Source organism: Cucurbitaria berberidis (assembly GCF_010015615.1).
Source record: "Cucurbitaria berberidis CBS 394.84 unplaced genomic scaffold K460scaffold_4, whole genome shotgun sequence".
NCBI classification, from domain to species: domain Eukaryota; kingdom Fungi; phylum Ascomycota; class Dothideomycetes; order Pleosporales; family Cucurbitariaceae; genus Cucurbitaria; species Cucurbitaria berberidis.
In genome coordinates this window covers 3,279,741-3,303,683 of record NW_024468938.1, presented here as the reverse complement: position 1 = coordinate 3,303,683, position 23,943 = coordinate 3,279,741, and the positions used below count along the sequence as shown (strand labels likewise).

General features: G+C 53.0%; 12 protein-coding genes across 12 annotated transcripts; 10 read left to right on the top strand and 2 right to left on the bottom strand.

Annotated features, from left to right (window-relative positions):
* The first annotated feature begins 609 nt into the window (after window positions 1–609).
* K460DRAFT_342584 (uncharacterized protein) lies at window positions 610–3,304 on the top strand. The gene is made up of 9 exons (XM_040931196.1): window positions 610–973; window positions 1,029–1,474; window positions 1,530–1,700; window positions 1,749–1,793; window positions 1,853–1,922; window positions 1,973–2,255; window positions 2,299–2,398; window positions 2,445–2,907; window positions 2,955–3,304. The coding sequence occupies exons 1-9, from the start codon at window positions 838–840 to the stop codon at window positions 3,149–3,151; spliced, it is 1,911 nt and encodes a 636-aa protein (XP_040786454.1). The 5' UTR covers window positions 610–837; the 3' UTR covers window positions 3,152–3,304.
* Window positions 3,305–3,629: 325 nt separating this feature from the next.
* On the top strand, window positions 3,630–4,587 carry K460DRAFT_368755 (carbohydrate-binding module family 13 protein). The gene has a single exon (XM_040933839.1). It carries the CDS (start codon window positions 3,651–3,653, stop codon window positions 4,413–4,415), a length of 765 nt encoding a protein of 254 aa, XP_040786453.1. The 5' UTR covers window positions 3,630–3,650; the 3' UTR covers window positions 4,416–4,587.
* An 814-nt stretch (window positions 4,588–5,401) lies between these two features.
* On the top strand, window positions 5,402–5,917 carry K460DRAFT_266340 (uncharacterized protein; the record flags this gene model as incomplete). The annotated part of the gene is made up of 3 exons (XM_040927506.1): window positions 5,402–5,483; window positions 5,531–5,695; window positions 5,751–5,917. Coding segments are annotated over 3 exons (414 nt in total), but the record flags the coding sequence as incomplete, so codon positions are not given.
* Window positions 5,918–6,320: 403 nt separating this feature from the next.
* Window positions 6,321–8,918, top strand: K460DRAFT_288776 (ATP-dependent DNA ligase; the record flags this gene model as incomplete). The annotated part of the gene is made up of 1 exon (XM_040929071.1): window positions 6,321–8,918. The coding sequence occupies one exon, from the start codon at window positions 6,321–6,323 to the stop codon at window positions 8,916–8,918; it is 2,598 nt and encodes an 865-aa protein (XP_040786451.1).
* Window positions 8,919–9,307: 389 nt separating this feature from the next.
* K460DRAFT_408207 (protein translation factor SUI1) lies at window positions 9,308–9,774 on the bottom strand (the record flags this gene model as incomplete). The annotated part of the gene is made up of 2 exons (XM_040937143.1): window positions 9,308–9,549; window positions 9,663–9,774. The coding sequence occupies 2 exons, from the start codon at window positions 9,772–9,774 to the stop codon at window positions 9,308–9,310; spliced, it is 354 nt and encodes a 117-aa protein (XP_040786450.1).
* A 2,274-nt stretch (window positions 9,775–12,048) lies between these two features.
* K460DRAFT_290323 (carbohydrate-binding module family 1 protein) lies at window positions 12,049–13,114 on the top strand (the record flags this gene model as incomplete). The annotated part of the gene is made up of 2 exons (XM_040929192.1): window positions 12,049–12,297; window positions 12,356–13,114. 2 exons carry the CDS (start codon window positions 12,049–12,051, stop codon window positions 13,112–13,114), a joined length of 1,008 nt encoding a protein of 335 aa, XP_040786449.1.
* Window positions 13,115–13,582: 468 nt separating this feature from the next.
* Window positions 13,583–14,531, top strand: K460DRAFT_287394 (uncharacterized protein; the record flags this gene model as incomplete). Its single annotated transcript, XM_040928962.1, has 2 exons — window positions 13,583–14,122; window positions 14,169–14,531. 2 exons carry the CDS (start codon window positions 13,583–13,585, stop codon window positions 14,529–14,531), a joined length of 903 nt encoding a protein of 300 aa, XP_040786448.1.
* Window positions 14,532–15,091: 560 nt separating this feature from the next.
* K460DRAFT_378927 (putative hexokinase Kxk) lies at window positions 15,092–16,633 on the top strand (the record flags this gene model as incomplete). The annotated part of the gene is made up of 1 exon (XM_040935122.1): window positions 15,092–16,633. One exon carries the CDS (start codon window positions 15,092–15,094, stop codon window positions 16,631–16,633), a length of 1,542 nt encoding a protein of 513 aa, XP_040786447.1.
* A 93-nt stretch (window positions 16,634–16,726) lies between these two features.
* K460DRAFT_153363 (uncharacterized protein) lies at window positions 16,727–17,933 on the top strand. The gene is made up of 2 exons (XM_040926827.1): window positions 16,727–16,851; window positions 16,908–17,933. The coding sequence occupies exons 1-2, from the start codon at window positions 16,820–16,822 to the stop codon at window positions 17,521–17,523; spliced, it is 648 nt and encodes a 215-aa protein (XP_040786446.1). The 5' UTR covers window positions 16,727–16,819; the 3' UTR covers window positions 17,524–17,933.
* Window positions 17,934–18,361: 428 nt separating this feature from the next.
* K460DRAFT_291044 (uncharacterized protein) lies at window positions 18,362–19,190 on the bottom strand (the record flags this gene model as incomplete). The annotated part of the gene is made up of 2 exons (XM_040929253.1): window positions 18,362–18,810; window positions 18,866–19,190. The coding sequence occupies 2 exons, from the start codon at window positions 19,188–19,190 to the stop codon at window positions 18,362–18,364; spliced, it is 774 nt and encodes a 257-aa protein (XP_040786445.1).
* Window positions 19,191–19,421: 231 nt separating this feature from the next.
* K460DRAFT_288570 (RecQ mediated genome instability protein Rmi1) lies at window positions 19,422–20,111 on the top strand (the record flags this gene model as incomplete). Its single annotated transcript, XM_040929057.1, has 1 exon — window positions 19,422–20,111. The coding sequence occupies one exon, from the start codon at window positions 19,422–19,424 to the stop codon at window positions 20,109–20,111; it is 690 nt and encodes a 229-aa protein (XP_040786444.1).
* Window positions 20,112–22,381: 2,270 nt separating this feature from the next.
* Window positions 22,382–23,595, top strand: K460DRAFT_287430 (glycosyltransferase family 8 protein; the record flags this gene model as incomplete). The annotated part of the gene is made up of 2 exons (XM_040928966.1): window positions 22,382–22,808; window positions 22,865–23,595. The coding sequence occupies 2 exons, from the start codon at window positions 22,382–22,384 to the stop codon at window positions 23,593–23,595; spliced, it is 1,158 nt and encodes a 385-aa protein (XP_040786443.1).
* Window positions 23,596–23,943: the final 348 nt, after the last annotated feature.

The window sequence follows — 23,943 nt, the reverse complement described above, 5'->3', positions numbered from 1 at the left end:
CGAGTAGTGAAATGGGTACTACCTCTAGTTGTGTTGCCTTCGCAAGGTCAATACTACCGCATAACTGGGTCTATGGAATACTAACCACGCATGGTTCCTACTGTTAGAAACCTATCGATCTCAGTCTGATGGACTAGCTATATGAAAAGAAATAGCCAAAGCCCGAAGTCACCGGTCCACCAACTCGCCTATGTCAACTTCGTTTGAGGGCTAGAAGAGCTCAGAGGGCGAGGCTCAGGCACATGTCTCAACCGCGAGCAGAGTCTAACGAGGGCTGCAACACTACGGGGCCACGCACAACTGTGCATCGCTTGGGCATGGCGCGGCTGATTCAAAAGGCAGCAGCACCAAGACGGCTCGGCGAAATTAGAGCAGTGCAGAGGGGGCCATCACATTGCTTTTTAACGCCACGATAAAGGCAACGACAAGGCTGAGTTACAGCCTTCTCCCACCTAACGCATTCGAGATTCTGCGAGGACTTCATTGGTAGGGTAATAACCCTCCATATCTGCCAAGCGTTGCATTGCATTCAGCTACGTCTAATATTTCCTTTTCCGGCGCGCGCATCAGCCACCATACACATCTCCACCCTCCTTCATCACCACTCAGCATCGTGCATCTATCGCCCGCATGTATTGCTTCAGAAGCCGGAATGACCAGCAGGAGCTAAAAATTTCGAGCTCATAGAGTTGTGCGGCCAATCTTGCCGCTCCTGAGGCCACCACAGAGCCTCGACACCTGACGGTCTCAGCCTTGTGCCCGTACATCACAACGTGAAGTCCTCACTGACATGTAGCTTTCCCCACATATGGTTCATTGACGACCCCAAGCTAACCCATGGACTACCCTATGCCACCCCCGCCTCCTGCATCCCCAACACGCAGTCGTTCGCCCGTGGCTATGACGACCAATATCCGGGAGAGACAGGAAACACGGTTGGTCATCGGTCTTGACTATGGCACAACGTATACGGGTAACAAAACACCCGAATTACCCAAAACGGACGGGTTATGTTGACTGCTTTCCAGGTGTTGCATACGCGACTCCGTCAGGCACCAGATGTGCCATAAGCGAGATCACAGTCAAAGATAATTGGGGAACCCAAATGCGAAATCACGAAAAAGTACCAAGTGTGATCTCGTACTCTGCTCCAAGTGAGATGATGGAACAGCAGTGGGGCAGCAGCCTGAGCCCAAAAGCTGTCTCAATGGTACACACAAAGCTCGAACTTGGTATACAGAAACTGCTAGGGGAACTTGACATGACGTTGCAGGTCCTGGAAGGGATGAAGGACCTAGATTTTTCTCGCATGATGACAGCCAACGGCGTACCCGCATACTCACACAAAAGCCCAGAGGAAATTGTAACCGACTACTTGACTAAAGTCTTCGAGTACCTGGATCTAACTGTCAATAACTTCAGTGAAGCGTTTCGAAGGCACACTGCTACAGACATCGTTGTCACAGTACCGACGGTACGTCGAACCTGCGACAAATCTTTACTTTCAGCTTTACTAAGTCTTTCTCTAGGACTGGTCGTATATGGCTATGAACTCTACATATCGTGCGTTGACAAAGGCAGGGTTCAACCGAACAAACTTCCCAAGGTTGCAGGATGTCATGTTTATTACCGAGTCTGAAGCAGCAGCGCTTTATGTTGCACGTTATTATAGAGACAAGAAGGGGCAAGAATTTCTCAAGGTACGTTTGGTCACGCGGTTGATAGTGGCCCTCCTCATGTTGAATTAGGAGAACCAACACTTCGTCCTCGTTGATGCTGGAGGTGGTACAGTGGTAAGATCCTCAATCCTAGGCCAGCGAAGATATCCCAGGTGTACTGAGTCGAGATATAGGATGTCGTTTCCTATCAAGTCAAGAAGCTGCACCCTATGCTGCAACTAGAACAAATTGGCAAACCGACTGGTATGTACTATTATAGTGAAAACATCACATCTCTTCTGACGTAGCCGAAGGCGAGAAATGTGGCTCGATATTCATAAACCGCGAGTTTCTGAAATGGTTACGGAGACAGCTCGGAGAGGTCAATTACCGTCATCTAGACCCAAATCTTGACATAGACAAAGATGCCTTCCATGCTTCAGAAAGTCCTGCAATGAGGTACTTGATGGAAAAATTCGATGAACGGAAGCAAAATTTCGATCGCGATTCCCGAGACTTGTATCTCGACCTACCAGAGCCGTTAGACAGTCTCACAATTCACGGTATCGTTAATCAAGGCCAGATTACCATCCCAAGGTGAGGTTTTCGTCCCCTCTGCGAGTATAGCTGACGGATGAAGGGCTTTGATGGAACACTTCTTTGATGTATGCATTGGACAGGTTGTGAACATGGTGAAATACCACATGGATCGAATTGAAGAACGTGGAAGTCAGCCCAAGGCAAGTCAACATCTTAGCTTCCTCGACGGCCTCTAACAAGAGACAGAACGTCTTCCTGGTTGGCGGTTTCGGCGCATCTGATTACTTGCAACAACAAATCGAGTATACTCTGAAGCTCTGGAAAATTAAATTTCGCACACCAGAAACATCATGGACAGCAGTCGTTCAAGGCGCGGTTGTATGCGGTATTGAGAAAGCCAGCATCAAGAACATGAAGAAGACGACGTACTGCCGACATAGTTACGCCATCTGTCTCGACGAACTCTTCTCCGAAAGCACGCACCACGACGTAGATAGAGTGCATGCCAATGGCAGCACATACGCTCAGTCTCAACTCATCTGGCTCTTGAACAAGGGTGATTTGGTTGTTGCAGATGAGCCGCGTAGGGTTGAGCGCGAGTTTGATATCAAGTTCCCTAAGTCGAGGCAGGGAGCTATCAAATTCCCAATCTATCGGAATTCGAGCGATGAGGAGGAGAGGCCTACACGCTTCAAAAATGCGAAAGATGGTAAGTGATCTTGTGATCCAAGAGCTGGCAAGGCTAATACCTGGCAGAGTTGGAGCCAGTATGTACGTTTGACATCAACTTGGGACGAATTGTGCGGGATAGCGTACAGGAGCGAGGCTGGGGGATAAATCCGACAATGTGCCAGACTAGTCTGAAGCTGATCATGGTGCTAGACTGGGATGTATTGTGTGCATCTATTGAGTGGAAAGGCATTGAGCTGTGCAAGGAGAATGTTGAGTACTAGGCAGAATGTCTGCTCTAAGCCCAAGCTGTTCGATCTCCAAGTAACGCGCTATTATAACTTATTCACCAGAGCCTGAATGGTTTCAAAGCGCTAAACCAGAGGCTCTAGCCGGCCTCTTCGTACCGAGAATGTATGCAAGCGCTGATCACGGTCCTGCAATCTAAACGAGGCTCCAGTAGACAAAATGGCCTGTTCACCAGCCCCCGAGCCGCATGGTTCGCGTAGAGAGGGGCAGTGGGAAGCCAGCTGAAAGGATAGGCTACACTGTAGGGCATACACAAGGCTTTCGCTTGGCGGACGCCTCCCAATATTTCGGCGCCACTGGGTCGAAATATTGCACCGAGCTAGGCTGTGCTATTCAGGGCGAGAGTTAATTTTGTAGTAGCCTGGGGCTGGCGGCTCTCCGGCTTGAGCATTGTTTCTTCTCAAGTTTGCGTCTCGACGTCCTTGACTATTTTCTGTCATTCCTAGGCCTTTAGCATCTTATAGTTTCGTCACAATGGTCAACGTCGATACCGCCGCGCAATACGTCCTTACAAACTCGGTGCTCGGCTCTTCGAAAGGCCTAGCATCAACGTCGATGAATGACAGCCTCGTTGTTGTACCTTCTTCTTCTTCAGACGCTCAATCATGGTACTTCATACACACCGACAACGCAGACTACTACCGCCTCCACACGCGACAGAAAGGCGACTTCTCAGCGCTCGATGTTTTCAACTACAACGGCAAAAACTCGATTGATGTCCACTTCTATGCTGTTCAAGACAATACAGGCCAGCATTGGCGCCTAACTGAGCAGGACGACGGGAGCGTCAAGATCAACAACCAGTTCACTGGCCCGGACATATACCTAGATGTGGTCAAAGACACACTGCAGCCCACACTTGCGGCACGCGACTCGCCTGGCATGCATTGGACGCTGAGCAAAGTCGGCTCGCATCCTACAGCGCCGCCTTCCGCTTCCCTCTCTGCTTCGGCAACCGCGTCAGGCTTCACCACCTTGCCTACTAAATCAGGTGCCAGCAACGCGGCCACAGCTTCGACAGCATCCCCAACGGTAACAGCGGTTGCTATATCCAAAGACGGGCTTTCAGGAGGCGTGAAAGGAGGGATTGCAGCGGGTGCGGTGGTCGGCGTGATTGCTGTGGGCATTGGTGCCTTCATGGTATACCGAAGTTGGAGGCGGCGGCGAGCAGCCCAGCAGCCGCTGCGACCCGCTGCGATGAGGAGCAACCCGATTTTGAATGTACCACGGCGGGGCTGATATCATTTCTTCTGGTAATTCTTGGGAGCGTTGGCGTTTATTGGTTTTTTGAGGTTGTCATGCGTCGGAACTGCCTGCTGTTAGCATATCCTGAATACCTTGCGAGTCTTTCTGATGTAATACCCGTCTAGATCGTTGTTTCTTGTACGCATTTCGCCAATTTCAACCTAGCATTTACTTCAGGATATACTGTTCATGGTTTGGGGAAACTTAGCGTACAGGTCTGACGCCCTAACATGTTCAGGAGTATTCTATTCGTAGGATTCGAAGGTGGACGAAAGCCGTCTGCGCAGGTATGAGGCTCTCATCCATCGTAACGCGCATGTCAACAATGTGTTACCTGGAGAATTCTAAAGCCCATCGAGTAGTTGTGGAACAGAGGGCGACTTGCGAGAAATCGACTTTTTAGGTCGTGTCGACGGCGTTTCAATCCTCTTCCACCTCCTATACCGCACAATGCTGATATCCCCTACCGTATTATGTATGTTGGGGATGATGGTCAGATCTTTGAGTTCTATTGAGTCTCTCCAGACTACTTTTGACTCGAGTGGTAACAAACCCCGACTCTCACCTCAATCTTTTACACGCATTCCCCGCACTCATTGCCGTGGCCTTATAAGATGACAACCCCTGCGCTTTCCACCACTCGACGGTTTCACTCTCACTTGACGTATTCGCAGCTTTACCTTTACTCTCACGCGTTGTCGAGGCCCGACCTGCTCGCAAAGCATATAAATATATGCCTTCTACTCTCCAGTCTTCCTTCCCCATTACCAAGGTTCGAGAACGCTTTGTATCTCGAACATCCACCGATACTCCTTCAACTACATGATGACACTTATCACGATGGACGAAGACAAGATTCTCGATGCGAACCAGCTCATGAACCAGGCTGCTCTCCGCAACCTCGCCATAAGCTGGCTCCTAGACTGCCAGAAGGTAAGACAGCGTCATACGCTTTGCTTAGTATTGGCTGACATTTGTAGGTCGAGCAGGTCAAGACCCTCAAGGAGATGGCACTGGGTAACTGCAGGCTTCTGTATGGCAGCGAACGCTTCAAGTTCTACGGTGCGACTCACACTTCGACTTCTTGATCCGCATCTAACCTATCTTAGACATCGCTGTTGCCGAAGACGAGGACAACGGCGCTTTCGCAGCCATTCTCACTTGCAGTCAGGATGGGTCGATCAAGCTCTTACGTAAGGAGGTCAACGACTGCCCCGTCAAGGCTGTGCGCGCCCTGGTCGATCGCCTCCAGAAGGACACGGCTCTCCTCTTCAGTACGTTTTCCTTCAGTCTGACCCCTTATAGGCAGATGGTAATGAAGAATGATAGTAAAGTACGACGTCGGATCCCAGATCAAGGGCCAGCAAGGGGTTACGAACAAAAAGACCCAAAAGTTCGAATTGGTCGCGTTCGCGCAAGATGAAAGGGCCGAGGGCGCAGATGACGATACGGTGGGTCTGCGTTATCATGACCCTCCAAGGGGCCCTAGGCTGGACCGTGGTGTCAACAAGCGGGCTAGGATGGACGGAGGTCTGCCATATGACGGCTAAGTCTTGAAGGCCTCGAGATGCGTTGGAGATTTATCATAAAGTATTTTTTAGCCTAACGAACGGTGGATTACGACCGATACCAAACACACCTTTGGAACATCACATTTGGAGCAATTGTCGTGCCTTTCATTGTCCTACTCCCTATACTTGCCTTACGTTTCAATGGTGAGTAGAGCTCTGAGTGGGATCCAATCGAACTTGCTCGTGGTGATGCGATGGCAACAGATGTAGTTGAGATAACGCGTAAGCACGTGGGCTCGAGTTTCAGGTGATCCAAGCGCCCGCGTCATGACGTATCGGACATCAAGCACAAGCATCCTGCAATGCGCTATGTCGACACATTCACACCATGAACAGCCCGTCGAAGCGTCACAAGAAGAACGATGGAACAGGCCAGCCGGTACGCAGCTTAGACTACTTCTTCGCAAAGCAAACCGCCAAAGCGGCAACAAAAGATGCGACGGATATCACTAAGCATGAGGGAGCGCAAATAAAACAAGATACAGCACTTCTCACGGACGAGGAGTTTGCGCGGAAACTCCAAGAAGAATGGAACAAGGAAGATCAGCAGCATGCCGAGCGTGTAGGCTCGAACGAGCTTTATGAAGATCCGAAGTCTACTACAATTGGCCCATCCCTTGGCGACACCGAAGGATTGCGGATTCCTGAGCCTGTCGAACCAGAAAACCCCCCCAATCCCGCACCCCCGATCCAGAAGAACACGCTTTCACTACAATCGACCGCTTCTGAAGAAGACGCCATAACCGCAAACATCCCCTTCGATCAGAGCCCCCTCGAATTCGACCCCTCGAAGTACATACCAGAATTGCAGAAACACTGGGTTACAGATGGAGGACGTGCGACATACGCCCTACTGACGCGATGCTTTGTTTTGGTCAATAGCACAACGAGTCGCATAAAAATCGTGGACACGCTGGTAAATTTGCTGCGAACGCTTATCGAAAGCGACCCGAGTAGTTTGCTCCCCGCCGTGTGGCTCGCCACAAATGCGATATCGCCTCCGTACATTGACCTCGAGCTGGGATTGGGAGGCTCGGCAATCTCGAAAGCGTTGAAAAAGGTGTGCGGCTTGGACAACGCAGGCTTGAAGGTGTTGAACAACAAGTATGGAGACGCTGGGGACGTAGCATTTGAAGCGAAGAAGAGGCAATCTTTCACATTGCGGAAGCCGAAGCCTTTAACGATCAAGAGTGTCTTCGAGTCGTTGGTCAAGATTGCCAACAGCAAAGGACAAGGGAGCGTAGAGAATAAGCAGAGGATAGTTGAAAGGCTCGTCCAAGACGCACGAGGCGCGGAAGAAAGTCGTTATATTGTGCGGACATTGGTACAGCATCTCCGGATTGGCGCTGTCAAAACCACGATGCTCATCGCTTTGTCGCGTGCGTTCCTGTTATCCAGACCGTTGAATGCCGATTTTGAGATTCGCACACAGAAAGCTCTGGCAACGCTGAGAAAAGAAGAGCTGATGGAGATCTACAGCAGGAACGAAGAGATGGTCAAGGCATGCTTCGCCCGGAGACCGAACTACAATGACCTCATCCCTGTGCTTCTTGAAATTGGTGTGTGCGACGAACTACTTCTTCGATGTGGACTCGCTCTCCATATCCCACTACGACCCATGTTGGGAAGTATCACGCGCGATATGGGCGAGATGTTTACAAAGCTGCAAGGTAGAGACTTTGCTTGCGAGTACAAGTACGACGGGCAGAGAGCCCAGGTACATTGCGACGAGAAAGGCAAAGTCACAATATTCTCCCGACACTTGGAGGTGATGACCGACAAATACCCCGATCTTGTAGCCCTGGTGCCGAAGATACGAGGAGAGGGTGTGTCAAGCTTCATCCTAGAAGGCGAAGTGGTCGCCGTTGATCGTGAAAGCGGAGACCTCAAGACGTTTCAGACACTTGCCAACCGCGCTAGGAAGGATGTCGTTATTGGTGCTGTGACGATCGACGTATGTTTGTTTGCTTTCGACCTGATGTATCTCAACGGAGAGGAGCTCCTGGACCGACCGTTCAGGGACAGGAGGTCCTTACTCAAGAGTCTCTTTGTCGAGATCCCACACCACTTCACGTGGGTCAAGTGCCTGGACGCTACCTCTGCAGACGTCGACACCGTGCAATCCTTTTTCCAGAGCGCACTAGACATCAAGTGTGAAGGTATCATGGTCAAAATCCTCGACAACCTCCCGAATCCCGATCTCTGGGATGACGCTGCGGAAAGCATACCGATCCTACCCACAACGCCCAAGAAAAAGAAGCCGGCCAAATCAAAGACCAGACCAAAGACCAACAATGTCGCAGATAAGGACGAGCACAAGTCCACCGGCCGCCGCAAAGCCCTCCTCTCCACCTACGAACCCGACAAGCGCCTCGACTCTTGGCTCAAAGTAAAAAAGGACTACTCGTCAACCTCCGAAACGCTGGATCTAATTCCCATCGGTGCATTCCACGGTAGTGGTAGGAAGTCGGCTTGGTGGTCGCCCATCCTGCTCGCTATTCGAAACGCCGAAACAGGGCAGCTGGAAGCCGTCACAAAGTGTATGAGCGGCTTCACTGACGCCTTCTACAAGGCGAACCGCGCAAAGTACGACCCCGACGATCCAGACAATTCAAACACGTTGGGCGAGAAACCAAGTTACGTCGAGTACAACGGAGGATCAGGGTGGCCTGAAGTGTGGTTCGAGCCGCAGGAGGTGTGGGAGGTTGCGTTTGCGGATCTGACGCTGAGCCCAACGTATACAGCCGCCATCGGCCTTGTGAGTGAGGAGAGGGGATTGAGTACCAGGTTTCCGAGGTTCTTGAAAGTCAGGGAAGACAAGAGCATCGACGAAGCGACGGAGGCTGCAGAGCTGGCAACGCTGTACCGGAAACAAGAGGCCAAGGTGGTGAAGAAAGAGGAGGTGAACGAGGACGACGTTGACTGATCCCATGTGATGGGTGCCAGCATCGCCACCAATCTAGCAAAGTTACATCACATTCGCACAAAATTATAACAGCTGTGTCGCGGTATTGACTGGATTTGACTAGAGTTTGCTCCCTAGGAAACGTCAGGTCTCTCTATGAACCCGCATACGCACATCTCCGGACGCTTTGAAACCTCAAAGTGCGAAACCACCGATTCCCTCACCCGTTCCTCCAAAGAGACGACGAAAGGAAATATTCGTTATCGTCCAACGTGGGTATCTGCTCTGCCGCGCCGCGCCGCAGCCCGCCCCACCGTCTGTGTATCGCATGCGAGGTGCTGGTACCGTCTTGTCTGCTTATCGCGGAGCGGTGCGCGCGGGTGGTGGCAGTGCGCATTATACCTGCACGCTTAGAAACCGTGAACCTTGATGGTCTTGCCATCAAGGCCCAGGCCCTCCTTCTTGTCGGTCAAGAAGTCTTGAACATCTTTGCGCTGGTCGCCCTGGAGCTGGATCACCTCGCCCATCTCCGAGTCGGCGACGACGGTGCCATTGCAAGCGAACTTTTTCTTGATGACTTTGAGAATCTTCTTCTGGTCGAATTTCTTAGGTAGGCCTTGGACCGTTGTCAGGGTTTTGCGACCATTGCGCTCTGTGCGGGGTTGACGTCAGCCTTGCGGATTTACAGGGGTGAGAAGGTGCGAGAAGGGGCGCCAGGAAGGCGCGATGGAATAAGGGTGCGAGAAAGGGACATGTTGTACGTACGCTGAACGCGAATGTGAATGTAATTCTGTTGGCTAGTTTGTGTCTGCCCTCCAGAGTCGTCGGCCTCCGCGAACGGATCGAAGGACTTGAGATTCTGGATGTCCGTGGTCATGAAATCGACTGGGGCGCTCTGCTGGTGCTGGGCGGGTAGTGGTGAACGAGTCTAGGTGGAGTGGAGCGTGGAAAGAGAGGGTTTTAAGTCGGTAGTGGGAGATAGACGGCAGTAGAGAGTGGTGGCGAGGGGAGCGCTTCCACGGTTAAGCGCTTGAAGAGACCCGGGCTAAGCCCCGCTCACGCACCAGCTATACCGAATCGGTCACTAGCGCCATTCGAGACGTTTGGAACTCCCAAGGTTGAAGGACAGTCTGGAACTGTCGAGACTGTGTTCGACATGCTGTTCGTTCGCAATCACAAGCTTTCCTACTCACACGTAATGATGTTCCATCGTCTATCTTGTGACACCGCGTTATCACTACAAATCATAGCTAAGCCACTCAGACCTCCTCAGATGACTCGTCCAAGCCACGCCAATAGCTCCCGTAGATTATGAAAAGTGAGTATCGAGAAGGTTCTGATAGCGACACAGGATCAGGAAGAAGGCCACGGTAGCGACGAGTGTGTTCTTGCTGACGCTCCTCCACACAACGAAACGCCTTTCCACATTACCGCTATAGCGCTCTAGTTCCGAAACAGCAGAATCATGTCGCAGTTCGGTGCATCAACGGCCGCCCAAGGATAGGCAGGCTGATGGCATGGAATGGCATGAATGCCCGGGTTTACTTGAACCCAACATCGGTCATCCGACATACCTTCAGACCGGTCCTCGTTGGCCACCGGGGCTTCTGTTGAACGGTAGGCTATCAAAGTTCTGAGGCGGGTCGGATCCTGCGCGATTGGAACGTCTTCAAGCGTGTACTACTGGCAGCATCGAGTCTCGCTGTCACTAGATGCAAGCGAGCCTTTCCGTGGAATTGAAAGAAGGTTGATCCCCTTGGCACTCTATACTACAGCTATGGGCTTGCAAAGCAGTAGGCCATTAGCCAGTTTGGGTACGAGATTCGTCCTGGTCAGGGAAATCCGAGGGATGTTTTTTGTTCTAGTGCTTAGACAGCTTTGGCATATGGCGCTTGACACTTGGGCTCAAGTAATGTATGCCAATGTGGGGCTCCGGGAGTCGACAGAGGTATGGAGTTTGTGCAAGACTAAATGGGCACGCTTGCTACAGCAAATTAATCCGCCAGAACTCCTCGACGACCATGACAGCAAAAAGAAGACTCGTCGATGAGAAGGAGTATCTGGACGTCATGTTGGTTCAAGAATCAAAGGCTCTTCCTCAGCGGCGGGTCGCTTGCGAGATTAAATCGCACGGGCCGGGAGTCTGTGCACCAGGAACCAGCAGGAAGGAACACCCCAGGCCCCATTAAAACTGACAGCAGCACCATCAGGTTCCACAATTTGACCTCCACCCCAAGCATTAAACCTCGATGAACGACACGCTCTTTGGTGCTTATTTAACATGAACAATGCTTGCTAGAGTTAACGCTTATCAAAGCTTTGCAGGTGGGTCATCGAAACGCACACCCCTCGGCCAAATCTCCACCTTGTAACAGCGCTTGCGGCACAGCAAACATCAAACGGCACTACCAGTCTATACCTGCACTCGGTCTCTTATCGGTCCACATGGACGGAGCCAAGATGAGGCTACATGAGACAGTCTCACGACGTTGTTCTAGATGAAACGGGTTGTTTCTTTGATCGGTGCCACGCGAAAGAGACGGAGCCATGCGGCGCGGACATTCTTGCTTGTTCTGCAAGCCCATCAAAAGAGTGGAAAGCCATGTCGAGGCTCGGAGCCATGACCACTGAGTGAAAGGAGCGTTGTGGAAAAGACCAATCGAAGGGGTGCCTCGCGCCGTTTCATCTTCTCGTATCCCGCGAATCGCATCCCAGGATTTGGATCTAGAACAGATCGTACCCAGGGTCGCATGGCTCGGTTCCTGGAGCTAACCCTTCATGTGAGCGAAGCCTCGCTCCACCAATTGCGCCAACCTTCTTTCAACGGTCACCCGCAGCTAAAAACGGCGCCCCTAGGCTCTTCAGGTGCCAAACGCCCGTAAGATAGAGTGCCTCCTGCACGTCTAGCCGCGACATCTCCGGTGGCAGCTTTAGTCAGGTACTGTGCAGCCATGTAATCACCAAGCGAAAGGACTTGTTTCGCTCCTGCATTTGGGGCAGATATAAGAGTGTTGAATGCCCCTTGATGGAAGGGCACGCTTGACGCTCACACTCTTTTTTCACTCGCTCTTTTCAGTGTTTCGACCTTTGTTCCGTCAATCTTTTCACCAGTCACTCTTTACCATAGTACTTGTTCAACTCAGACTCCACAATGAAGACCTCTTCCATCCTCGCTCTCGCTGTTGCTGGCGGTGTCCAGCTTGCTGCTGCCCACACCACGGTCTGGGAAGCCTTTGTCAATGGCAAGGGCCAGGGTGTTGGAAACAAGGCGGGCGGATACATTGACTCGCCCCCTAACAACAACCCCCTTGTCGATGTCACCTCCAAGGACATGGAGTGCAACGTCGCGAGCGTCAAGGCGACCTCAGCTATCACCGCCGCCGGTGGTGACGAGATCACCGTACGTACCGATCATGTCCAAAACCTATGCGACAGACACTGACTTGTTGCCTCTACAGTTTGAATGGCACCACGACAACAACCAGGCCAGCGATGATATCATTGCTACTTCTCACCATGGTCCTATCCTCGTCTACGCCTCGAAGGCCGGCTCAGCTCTGTCATGGACCAAGATCGCAGAAGACGGCTGGGATGGCAAGTCCTGGGCCGTCGACAAGCTGATCGCTGGATCATACACTGGAACCAAGGGCCAGCACAAGGTCAAGCTCCCCAACCTTGCGCCGGGTGACTACATCCTGCGTCCTGAGATCATTGCTCTCCACGAGGGTAACCGTGCGAACGGTGCTCAGTTTTACATGGAGTGCGTCCATGTCAAGATCACAGGCTCAGGGTCTGCTGTCCTGCCGGCAGGTGTCAGCATCCCGGGCGCGTACAAGGCCAACGACGCTGGTGTCCTCTTCGACATCTACGGCTCCTTCAGCAGCTATCCCATCCCCGGCCCCAAGCTCTGGGACGGTGCCAGCAGCGGTAGCGCCCCTGCTCCTGCTCCTGCTCCTACCAAGGCTCCTGCTGCCACTGCTGCTCCCGCCCCTGCCCCTGTGTCTACCAAGGCTCCTGCTGCCACTGCCGCGCCCGCTCCCGCACCTCCGGCCAAGCCTACCACGCTCGCCACTGTTGCGAAGCCCGCGCCTACTGCCGGCAGCGGCACCGTTCAGCGCTGGGGACAGTGCGGTGGAAACGGATTCACCGGCGCCACTGGCTGTGTTGCTGGAACCACCTGCCAAGCGCAGAACCCCTACTACTCCCAGTGCTTGTAGAGGCTGTCTTCACTTAGTTTTCGGAGCCCAAGTACCTAGGGTATAGATGTTAGATTTTCGTGGGCTTGCCTGCGCCTCACGGCTATGACGGCCGTGATTTGATTCTCCTGTATATACATAATCATAACGAAATGGTGTTCCGATCCCTTTTCGGCATCCTTTTGAGACAACTGTTCTATTCATGAGTGACTGAACGTGCTATCAAACCCGCCGTCTTTGCCTATTCCAGGCGCCGCGGGCTATTAGATTACCATGATGTACCGCCTCGTCATGTAGAGGGCAGCCTCGCTGGGTAATGACTCGTTTAGCTACTGCATACATACAACCCGGCGGATTCGTCATCGGACCCTGGTTCCTGTACCGAAGCCGAGACTCGGGAACTAGTCGCACGTCACAGACAGACGGCAGCCTTTCACTCATTCATGGCTTTCCTCTAACAGTACCGATGAGAGCGCATAGACCGCCGTCATGATACCCACTTCCTGCGCCCGGGTCCGCGTAGGTCTAAGGCGCACACGATACACTCGCAACAGCAATGCGCCAAACCTCGAATGCGCACGCCTGCGGCCGTCTCCTTCGCACGTCACCCGCCGACACACGGCTTCGAAACCTCCTGTAGGGCAGAAGGTGCCAGAGACAGCGCAGACGATCCCTGGCCCTAGCTGGCTTTGGCTCGATCCCATCTACGAACCATTCCGCGCATACGGTCGCGTGCAGCAAAGGAAGCCATACACGACGCAGTTGGTGTCTTCTCTCGTCATATACTTTGTTGGAGACTTGGTGGCGCAGAGTATTACGCCGCAACCAGTGGATGGCGTGGGAGAGAAGCAGGAGGTGGATGAGGACGAGAAAGGCTGGGTCCAGAAATGGAGCGACGACAGAGACTGGGCTCGTACCGGGCGCGCGCTGGTGATCGGGGGCTTGAGCTCGATTCCCTCGTACAAGTGGTTCCTCTGGCTAGGAAATAACTTCAATTACTCCTCGAAACTCCTCTCTCTCTCCACCAAGGTTCGTAGTCGCCTTCACCCCACGAGCGCATACTGACGTACATCAGGTCGTGGTAAACCAAGCGCTCTTTACACCCTTATTTAATTCCTACTTCTTCGGCATGCAATCGCTCCTCAGCGGCGCAACGGTTCCCGATATGATAGAGCGAATAAAGCACACGGTTCCCACAAGCTGGATCAACAGCTGTAAGCTCTGGCCCGTGGTTACGGCATTTAGTTTCACGTATATACCCATACAGTACAGGAGCATATTCGGAGGCGTTATTGCGATTGGGTGGCAGACGTATTTGAGTTTGCTCAACCAGCGAGCTGCTGCCAAGGAAGAGAAGGAGCATGAGGTAGCGGCCCATGTAGTGGCTGAAGATGAACATCAAGCGCACAGAAAAGAGCAGCAAAAGTGCGCTGCATAAGTTACTTGCGAACTATGCGTTCAACGCGCGTTCCATGACGTTTGGGCATCGGCATCGACTCAACTAGCAGCATCTGGACAATGCGCTTCTCACCTTTTACACCATGTACAATATAGGCCTTGTCGGCGGACGTTTCTTTTGTAATCAAGGGTGGTGGACATGGCGTGGCATGTCTGATGGGCGTTTTTAGCCCAGACTACACGAATGGCGCTGGGCGAACGAACATCGCTTCGCAATTTCAGCCTCAGAACTCATCATCCAACTGTCGTAACCTTTGTGTTCTTCCTGTTTTGGACCGACTTCCAGCACCCTCCAATCACCGACCTTGGGCCTAGGAGCATCTCCACATGGCGGCTCCGCTCTCGCTTGGCCAGGTGGACGTCATTTGCACAGGAATGTTACCAAACCCGGATACCCACAAGCGCCAAAAGAAGCAGTCGCGGCCGCAAAATATAGTGTGATGTCATCAGGCGGTCGCACTATTCGAGTACTCTTTGTCCTGTTCATAATCCGCAGATGAGCTTCTGTTTCTCTTCACTCAAGATACCGCATATTCCACCATGGTGACTTCAGCCAAACAACACACCAACGAGGAATCGTACATCTCGTGGCATCAGCGCTCCGAGCTCGATAAACTTGCTGACCTACCTCGCGAGCTCGATGATGAGCTCACACGCTTGGATCAGGACTTCTGGGTATCATCCCAGAAGCTCAAGGACATTGTGGAGCGCTTCCGCGGAGAGCTAGACGAGGGACTCTCCAAAGATGGCCAGAACATCCCAATGAATGTCTCGTGGGTACCCAGCTTGCCGACTGGAAGAGAGAAGGGCACGATTCTAACACTAGACCTTGGCGGCACGAACCTAAGACTCTGCAAGGTGGTGCTGCATGGTGATGAGGCACACGGAGAAGAGAAGAGCACGCTGGACCAGGAACAGTACAAGTTGCCCGAGGAGCTGAAGACGGGCGATGCGGAGAGTCTGTGGGCTTTCATCGCGGAGAAAGTTGAAACGTTTGTAAAAGACAAGGGCCTCGACAAGGAGTACAGCACAGCGAACCCGATGCCGTTTGGTTTCACCTTTTCATATCCAGCAACACAGGAACGCGTCGACCATGCAGTCTTACAGACGTGGACGAAAGGATTCGATATCAAGGGGGTGGAAGGCCAGGATGTGGCAAAACAGCTGCGGGATAAGATTGAAGAGAAAAGTCTGCCCGTTGAACTTGTCTGTGTAATCAATGACACAGTAGGAGCAATGATAGCGTCCGCTTACAATGACCCGAAGACGGTCATCGGCGCGATATTCGGCACGGGATGCAATGCAGCATACATGGCTAGCTTGTCCGACGTCACGAAGCTCGACCCTAGCGACGAAAGAATAGCCGCCATGCAAGACACCAATACCAGTACCGAACATCAGAAGATGGCCATAAATTGCGAGTACGGTGCGTTTGACAACTCTCACCGCGTCCTCCCACGGACGAAATACGACAGGCAGATCGACGCCGACAGTCCGCGACCAGGCGAACAGGCATTCGAAAAACTATCCGCCGGCCTCTACCTCGGCGAGATATTCCGCCTCATACTGGTCGACCTCGCCGACAGAGGGCTTGTGTTCAAGGACCAAGACACAAAGAACCTGCACGAAAGCTATGCGCTAGATACCGGCTTCTTATCACAGATTGAAGAAGACGAATCCCCAGGTTTCTCGCAGACACGCGACTTGTTTCATGCAAAGCTCGGATTGCAGCCGATGGACGTTGAAATCGAGCTCTCCCGCCGCCTCGCAGAACTCATCGCCGTCCGCGGGGCGCGCCTCTGTGCGTGCGGCCCTGCAGCTATTTGCACGAAGGAAGGCATTACGGCTGGACATGTTGCGGCCGACGGAAGCGTGGCAAACAAGCACCCCAAGTTCAAGAGGAGATGGACGAAGGCGCTGGGTGAAGTTCTGGACTGGAAAAAGGAATGGGGAGAGGATGGAGACGGCGCAAGAGGTCCCATCAAGATTACCAGTGCCGAGGATGGGAGTGGCGTGGGCTGTGCGATAATTGCTGCTATGGAAATTGCGAGACGGAACAAGACGCGGGGCAGAGGACAGTGAGACGTTATGATGTATTCTGGCTCACATGCCTTCGAAACAGTAGGAGTGTACTGATCAAGTGAATTGCGCCATCTGCGCGCCATCTGCGCGCCGAATGACGTGCAGTCGAAGCTAATTAGGACATGCTGAACGGGAATTCTTTTTGAACAGGATCTTCTTAGGTTAGGAAACTGACCGTATGTCAACATGTCGGAGCAAACTCGATGCAATCTGGCAGCGTCAGTAGACACCGTTCGCCAGCGTTGACAGGGAAGACCACAACTAACATTTACAGCAGCACCAGCACACCTCGCAAGATCCTCGGCGAGTACCCTCTAACAGGTGGATGTGCCTGCTCGCACGTGCGGTACATGCTCTCGTCATCCCCTTTAATCGTGCACGCCTGCCACTGCACCTACTGCCAGCGCGAGACCGGGACGTCCTTCGCGCTCAACGCAATCTACGAGCCTGACCGCGTGCATGTCAGTCTAATCACTGGCGAAGCTGGACCAGAAGCCGAGTCCAAACTCCTCCGCAAGGGTGTGCCAACCGCAACGTCCGGAGGAGAAGGACAGGTCATAGTGCGGTGTCCTGAATGCTATACCGTTGTATGGAGTCACTACGCAGCCGCGGGGCCTCTGAAAATTGTGCGCGTTGGCACTGTAGACGGCGTCGTTGACGAGCAAGGCGGCTATGTTCCCTCTGGTGGGTTGAGGCCGCACGCACACATCTTTGCGGGAGACAGCCAAGGGAATAGAAGCAATCGGCATAGATGGTTTGAGATTCCAGCGGGCGATGTCGTGTATGAAGGATACGGGCCGAAAGAGGAGTATTGGCCTCTAGAGAGCTTGGAGAGGATCCGCGCGTTTTCAACTAAGGCATTTGCTACAGCTTCGGGATCCAGTGCCTAGGTCTCGGTGGAGATGTAGCGAGCTTATTGATGAAGCTCACGCGGGTCATTGTTGCCGACGTCACTTCGGAAGTTCGATCCTAGCTACCAGACGATCAGACCTGTATCTTATCAGTAATGATTGCGTGCGGCTCCACTCCACTGCTTTATAAAAATGTCAATGTTAGCAGTGGCGCGTCGCCAGAGACTGCCGCTTCTCCCCTCCCAGAACCAAATCGACTCGAAAACAGAAGCATGTCCGTTGTCTTTTTAGGTACCGGTCCACCAACAGGTGTTGTGATCCCCCAATTGCGCAACTGAATCCTTTTCATATCTCATGTATTCACTGTCGAGAAGCCACGCTCGGTAGCGAAGTCGTACGGTGTAGTCGTCGGTGCTCACGAAGAAGAGCACTATCGACATCTGTTGAATGGCCTCGACGCAACCTCGGCTGCCATTGACGCGCTTCCAGCATATATAGACCCACGTCTCCTTCCCGACCCACTGACGCTACCGCGGACGTACGAGCGACTCGCTGGCAATGGTGACGGGAAGATCAACCAATTATTGGGGTTACATTGAATATGTACCCGTAGGTTTATCGCAGGAATGGTGAAGACGTGGGCTGATGTTTGCTAGATCCCGCGCTCGTCATGCCGACCGGTTGGGGCAAGGCACCGATGGTCCAGGGATGCTACCAGTAGGCATGCAGCTAGTTGCGAATAGATTTGAGAGATGAGCATCTTCAAGGCTGCGGCGGCGTTTGAAATGGCGGGCAAAGGGTTGGACATGTGGAACGGGCGACTCAATTAGATATCGTGCTTGAGCGTGCCCAATGCCAGGAGACGAAGGTTCGAGGTTCACTCAGACACATCGTCCTCGTTCCATATGCGTTCACACTCTTCCCTGAGCTCTTCCACACCAGCCGCGCCCTTCCACTGGTCCAGAATCTGGTTGACCTGTTCCCACTCTTTCTCCGCGTCCTCGTCCTGCTGTTGGTCGAGCATCTCACGCAAGCGCCGTGGCGTGTCCAGCACCCATCTGACCGTCTCCGTCTGCTTCCGCTTCTTACCTTCCACGCGAATGTCGATCCCCAGGCCGTGTAGTCCTGACGGGCTGGCCTGCATCGACGAGGACAATGAGGCAGCGGTTTCAGCAATATGTGAAATGGCAGGCCCGAGGGTGTGCGTAGTAGGAGCTAGGGGGTCCATGTTGCCGCGCATTCGCCGGATGGTACTAGTCGCGGAGAGCAGCTTGGAGTAATTGTCGTAGACGAGGGACTTTCTGTCGCTATCGAGGTTTCGTATTTCTTGTGGCTGGTTAGATATTTGCGTGAGGTAGCAGTGTTGGAAGAAGTAACCTACGTGACACCAAGTCCGCTTCTACCTTCAACACGCCCTTCAGGCCCTCCTTTGCTAGCAGGCTGTCTACAAAGGCCTCCGCGTTGAAGTCGGCTGCATCCAGCTCCGTCAGCGTCTCGTCTTCCTCTGGGCCAAGCTCCGTCCGCGCTGATTCCTCTGAAATCTTTGCATCGCCATCTTTGGGGGCGTTCTTGATGCCGTAGAACTCGCGCAGCGCAGTTCGGTTGCGGCGCGCATTCGGAGGTCGTGCGGCGCTGTCCAAGGAAGCGCGCGTGGACGAGGCGCTGCGGACAGAGATGCTGGCCCTTGGTGAGGCTATCGTGGACATGGTAGAGCCGCCAGTCAGTGCTGTATGTACGTAGTGTATGAAGCAGTCGCTTTGTGGGCGGTCAAAGCGCTTAAAGCTACTACGGAGCTCGAACGGAGGTGCCAAGATTAGATTCGGCAAGCGCCCCCGCGTTATTCACGCGACGCGACGCTACTCTTTTTCACCTCACATGTCTCAGATTCCATGGGCTCTTGAGAGGTCACTCAGTATAGCTACCACTTGATCACCGCCATGGCAGCTAACATGGCAGCCGAACTAACGCAGCACCTCAACGCCAAACACCTCTACCCAACAGCCGCATGGCTGCAAAGCTTCTTGTCAACCACCCGCCCGAACACGCCATTGCCCGCCGTCAAGCAGACAGTTGTCTTCCGCCTGCTAGCCACCGACATCACGACTACTCTGAACCAGCCATCAGCGTCCGTCTTCCCTCATGACATACTGAAAGGCACGACGCAGTCCCGCCTCATTACCGGCCCAGTCCTCTGCCAGGTGCTCGACATCGAAGATATTGGACACTCCCGCTGGTCACAAGTCGAGTCCATTGAGGCGAAAGAGCGCGGAGAAATGACAAAGGGACGGGAGATTGTACGCGTGGTGGAGCAGGAGAACGAGGGCACGGCCGACGCTGCTGCACCCATTCAGAGCAAAGGACCCTTCAAGTTGCTGCTGCAAGATGCAAAGGGTCTCAAGATCTTCGCGTTCGACTTGAGAGGCACCGAAGGGCTAAACACGAGCATGACCCTGGGTGTGAAGCTTATCCTAAGGAATGTCAATGTGCGAAGAGCTGTGATTATGCTCGAGCCCGGCAATGTGCAGGTTGTGGGTGGGAAGTTGGAAGCGCTTGACAAGGCCTGGAAGGAAGGGCGGAAGAGCAGGCTGATGAACGCTGCGAAGGCAGGCGGAGAGACTGCGGGGTGAATGTCGACGCACATCGCTTGGCAGCCTCCCCGTGACAATACATACACCAGGCTGCTTCAGCGATACGGTTATCGACACGATACTATGCTGTGCGAGACATGCGTTGGTGTTTTACAGTTCCGCCAAATCAGCTTCTACCCACAGCTCCACATTGAGCTAGATACAAGCACGCGCTTGAGGGGACAACTTTGGCCAGGAGATGGCCATGACAAGACGGGGGTGGTATCGAGGTGCAAGATCATTTGTCCAAGGTCAAATACGGTCACCATCGCCACTCCTCTACATGGTCGGCTTCAGCCGTTGACGAATGTCACATATGTGGATCCCTGCGAGATCGATTTTCTGCGTGTGCTAAGGGACTGAAGCGGGGGATGGCTGAGAAAGACGTAGACAAGCTCTCTTCACTCGAATTCTTCACCATCGACGATCAGCCATATGTACCCATTCAAAGGGGTTATGCGATACGGTACAACGGCTTACACACGATCCGGATCGCGTAGACGATCAGTGCCAAGACCTTCCATAATCAGCTACTCGATCCGCTAGATCCGAATCCTATGCCCACAATACGTCGGAGCGCAACGCCTGGCAGCAAAGTGGTTCGTTCTCAGGGTCCCATATATATCGTAACGGTGCCCCGCATCGCAAAGTAGCCCAGTCAATCATATGGACACGCGGCAGCCACAATTTCAGAATGGCGCCTACTTGGTCAGCATATGACGTGCCATCGGCCCATTGTCTTAGTGGGACCTATATCATGGGACGAACGGATGCCAACCCATAATTGTATTGTTTCGACCGTCCATTTTAGTTTCGAGACGATTCCTCAAGACATGGCCACCGAAGATATCGCAGGGCAGTTCCAAGGTATTACATCTCTCTCATCCATTCACACTTGGCTGTTGGTTGACACTATTCTCCGCAGAGCCGCCCGTGAACGCAATACCAACATACAGCACTTCAAACACCACCAGCACCACGCACAATGCTGCTCAATTCCGAGGTCTGTGATTCTTAAGCTACTTGTTTCGCTCCAACATGTATTCCTGCCGTCCCAACCGTCATCTTACAGTAAACATTGAATTGCATACTTACGCCCTCCACAGAGCCAACACCTTCCAGTTCTTCCCTTGACAGCGACGCCGCGCCCAAGACAATGTCGAACGACAGTGCTGAGAAGGCGACGGCTGACAAAGATTTGCTTTTCCACAGCTCTCCGAGCAGCGAAGAAGTGGTGAAGAATCCAGAGATGGAAGCTGGTCTTGAATTTATCGAAGAACAGAAGCGGTAGATGGTGGGAAGCGCATCTAGTTGATGACCCAATCAAACACTGACGAGCATCGTGAGCATTATTCCAGGCTCTCTTGTCGTCCCTAGTGACTAGTTCATTGTCCACGTCGCACAACATGGACGGAACATGGTTTTGACAGCGACGATCTCTTCTAGCCCATAGTTATCAACGCCAAGGATAGTACAAAAAGGAGCAAAAGGTTCCAAGCACATGCTGCTGCCGGATTATCCGACTCTTGTGAACAGCCGTCCATCGTGGAGTTTCGTGGGCGCAAGCGGTAGTCCTGGTGTTGGCTTGCGTTGAGCACCCGGATCCACAACCGTAGGGGTGCGAATGCTGGCTGTTCGCTCCTGCTCTTCATGCTTAACGCTCTTCTCTTCCTCCAAGACAGTGATGTCGTCGGTTAGGGAGCGAACCTTCTGAGGAGATGTTAGTAAGTGGCCGGACAATACGCTCTGAAAATAGGAAGCGTACTTGTTCATCGCAGGGTACGTCCCTTGTCGTGTTGCAGCATTTGCGTACATTGTGGTAGTCGTGTAGAAAGCGCATCTTGATATTCGTCGGCTGTTTGTTTCTGTAGTGCTAGTCGTTCAGTAGCGGGGGTTGAAGATGTAGATGATGGCATCTAGGTAGTAGATGTTATATGCATGTTTGATTGCATACTCGGATATTCCAGTGCAGGATGTTTTCTTTCACTGGCAAACCTGCAATGAATGTTGGAACTATTAGCAAAGAGCTCATCACACAACTGGATTCAATATTAAGAGGGTACGGAATTCATCAATTGATATTGTGAGTCCGTCTAACTCAGGTATCATGGGCTGTACGCTCCCCCCTGCATATACGGGATCTTCCAGCGATCTCCGCGTCACTGCCGGGAGCTCCGCACGTCCCTGAACTGCGCCCTGAACAAACAAATATCGCTGACGCCGCAGCGCAGGCACCGAGATGTCTACGACGCACACCAGACGCCGACAATATGCGTCGCAAGCGATCAGACGAACTTCCGCGCTTCGTTGATGAGGCTGAGGCGCGCTCCTTCCGCTGGCGCCGCAAATATACATACTACCTCTGCGGCTTCATCTTCGTCTGCTGGCTCTTGTACCCCTCCGGCAAGACATCATCTCAACGTGACAATGGCTTGAACATCAACTGGTCCCACTATGCATACAGCCTGTACGCAATCGACGGCGCCACCCTCTGTCATGCCCTTCTCCTGTTCGACGCGCTCGCCCGATTCGGCAGCAAAGCAGACCGCGTACTGTTCTACCCTGCGTATTGGGATTTGACCGTGGAAAGCAGCAAAGATCGGGACAGCCAACTGCTCGTTTTAGCGCGCGACCAGTACAAAGTCAAGCTCCAGCCGATAGAGCTACTCGCCGTCGAGAGTCGGACAGGAGGTACGCGTCACACAAAGCAGGCTGTCAGACAGCAGCTAACGGCCTTGCAGATGAATGGACAGGGAAGCTGGACAAGACGGTGACCAAATTCATGGCCTTTTCGCTAGCGTACTACGACCGCGTCATCTCCCTAGACTCGGACATTACACTCCTCGACTCACTCGATGAGCTGTTCCTCCTCCCCAAGACGTCGATAGCGATGCCTCGCTCGTATGGGACGGACAGCAAGCCATGGCCCCTCACGTCGATGCTCATGGTCATCCAGCCTAGTTTGGAGGAATTCGAGAGGTTTAAGAAGCGCATCGGTGAAGGGGGGGATAATATGCTTGTAAAGGCACACCGGTTCGACATGGAGATTGTCAACGAGCGCTTCGAGGAGAGCGCACTGGTACTTCCTCATCGGCCGTATGCGCTCCTGACGAGCGAGTTTAGGCGACATGATCATGCCACCTACCTGGGCGATCCGGGCGAGACATGGGACGCGGAGAAGGTATTCAAGGAGGCAAAGCTTGTTCATTTCAGTGACTGGCCGCTGCAGCCCTGGGTCATGTGGCCGCAGAAGGGCCTGCAAGAGATGCAGCCCGATTGCAACGGCAACCACGAGGCGGGCTGTGCGGAGAGACGGATTTGGAAGCACCTTTACGACGACTTTAGGCATAGGAGGAAAGACATTTGCAAGTTGCTGAGTGTGCCGGCGCCCGAGTGGACTGGTGCCAAAGGGCGGCCGCAAAACAGCACGGACAGGACTGATGAGCAGGCTACGCCTCATGCTACATCTACGCCCAGTAGCTAGCGGAAGGGCAGCGCGGTGAAGAAATCCAATCGTCTTTGGGGTTGTAGAAGGGCACCTCGATAGAGTTTAGAAGAAATTACGAGGAGCATTCCAAGATGACTAGAGTCGCAGGGATGCTAGATGCGGATGCGAAGGAGATTAAGCTTACTTGCAGCGCGCCTGATGATGACGACGGAAAGGAGAACGGGGCGAGCCATCTTCTTTTGCTGTGGTCATCGGTACAGTATGGTGCATACATATGATATATAGCACGGTACACGAACCTGGAACCTTGGGCCGTCCCCGCATTTTGTTCTGGCAGGGCGGCGCCTTCCTTGTATGGGGGCATGGGGGGTAGGGTGGACCAAA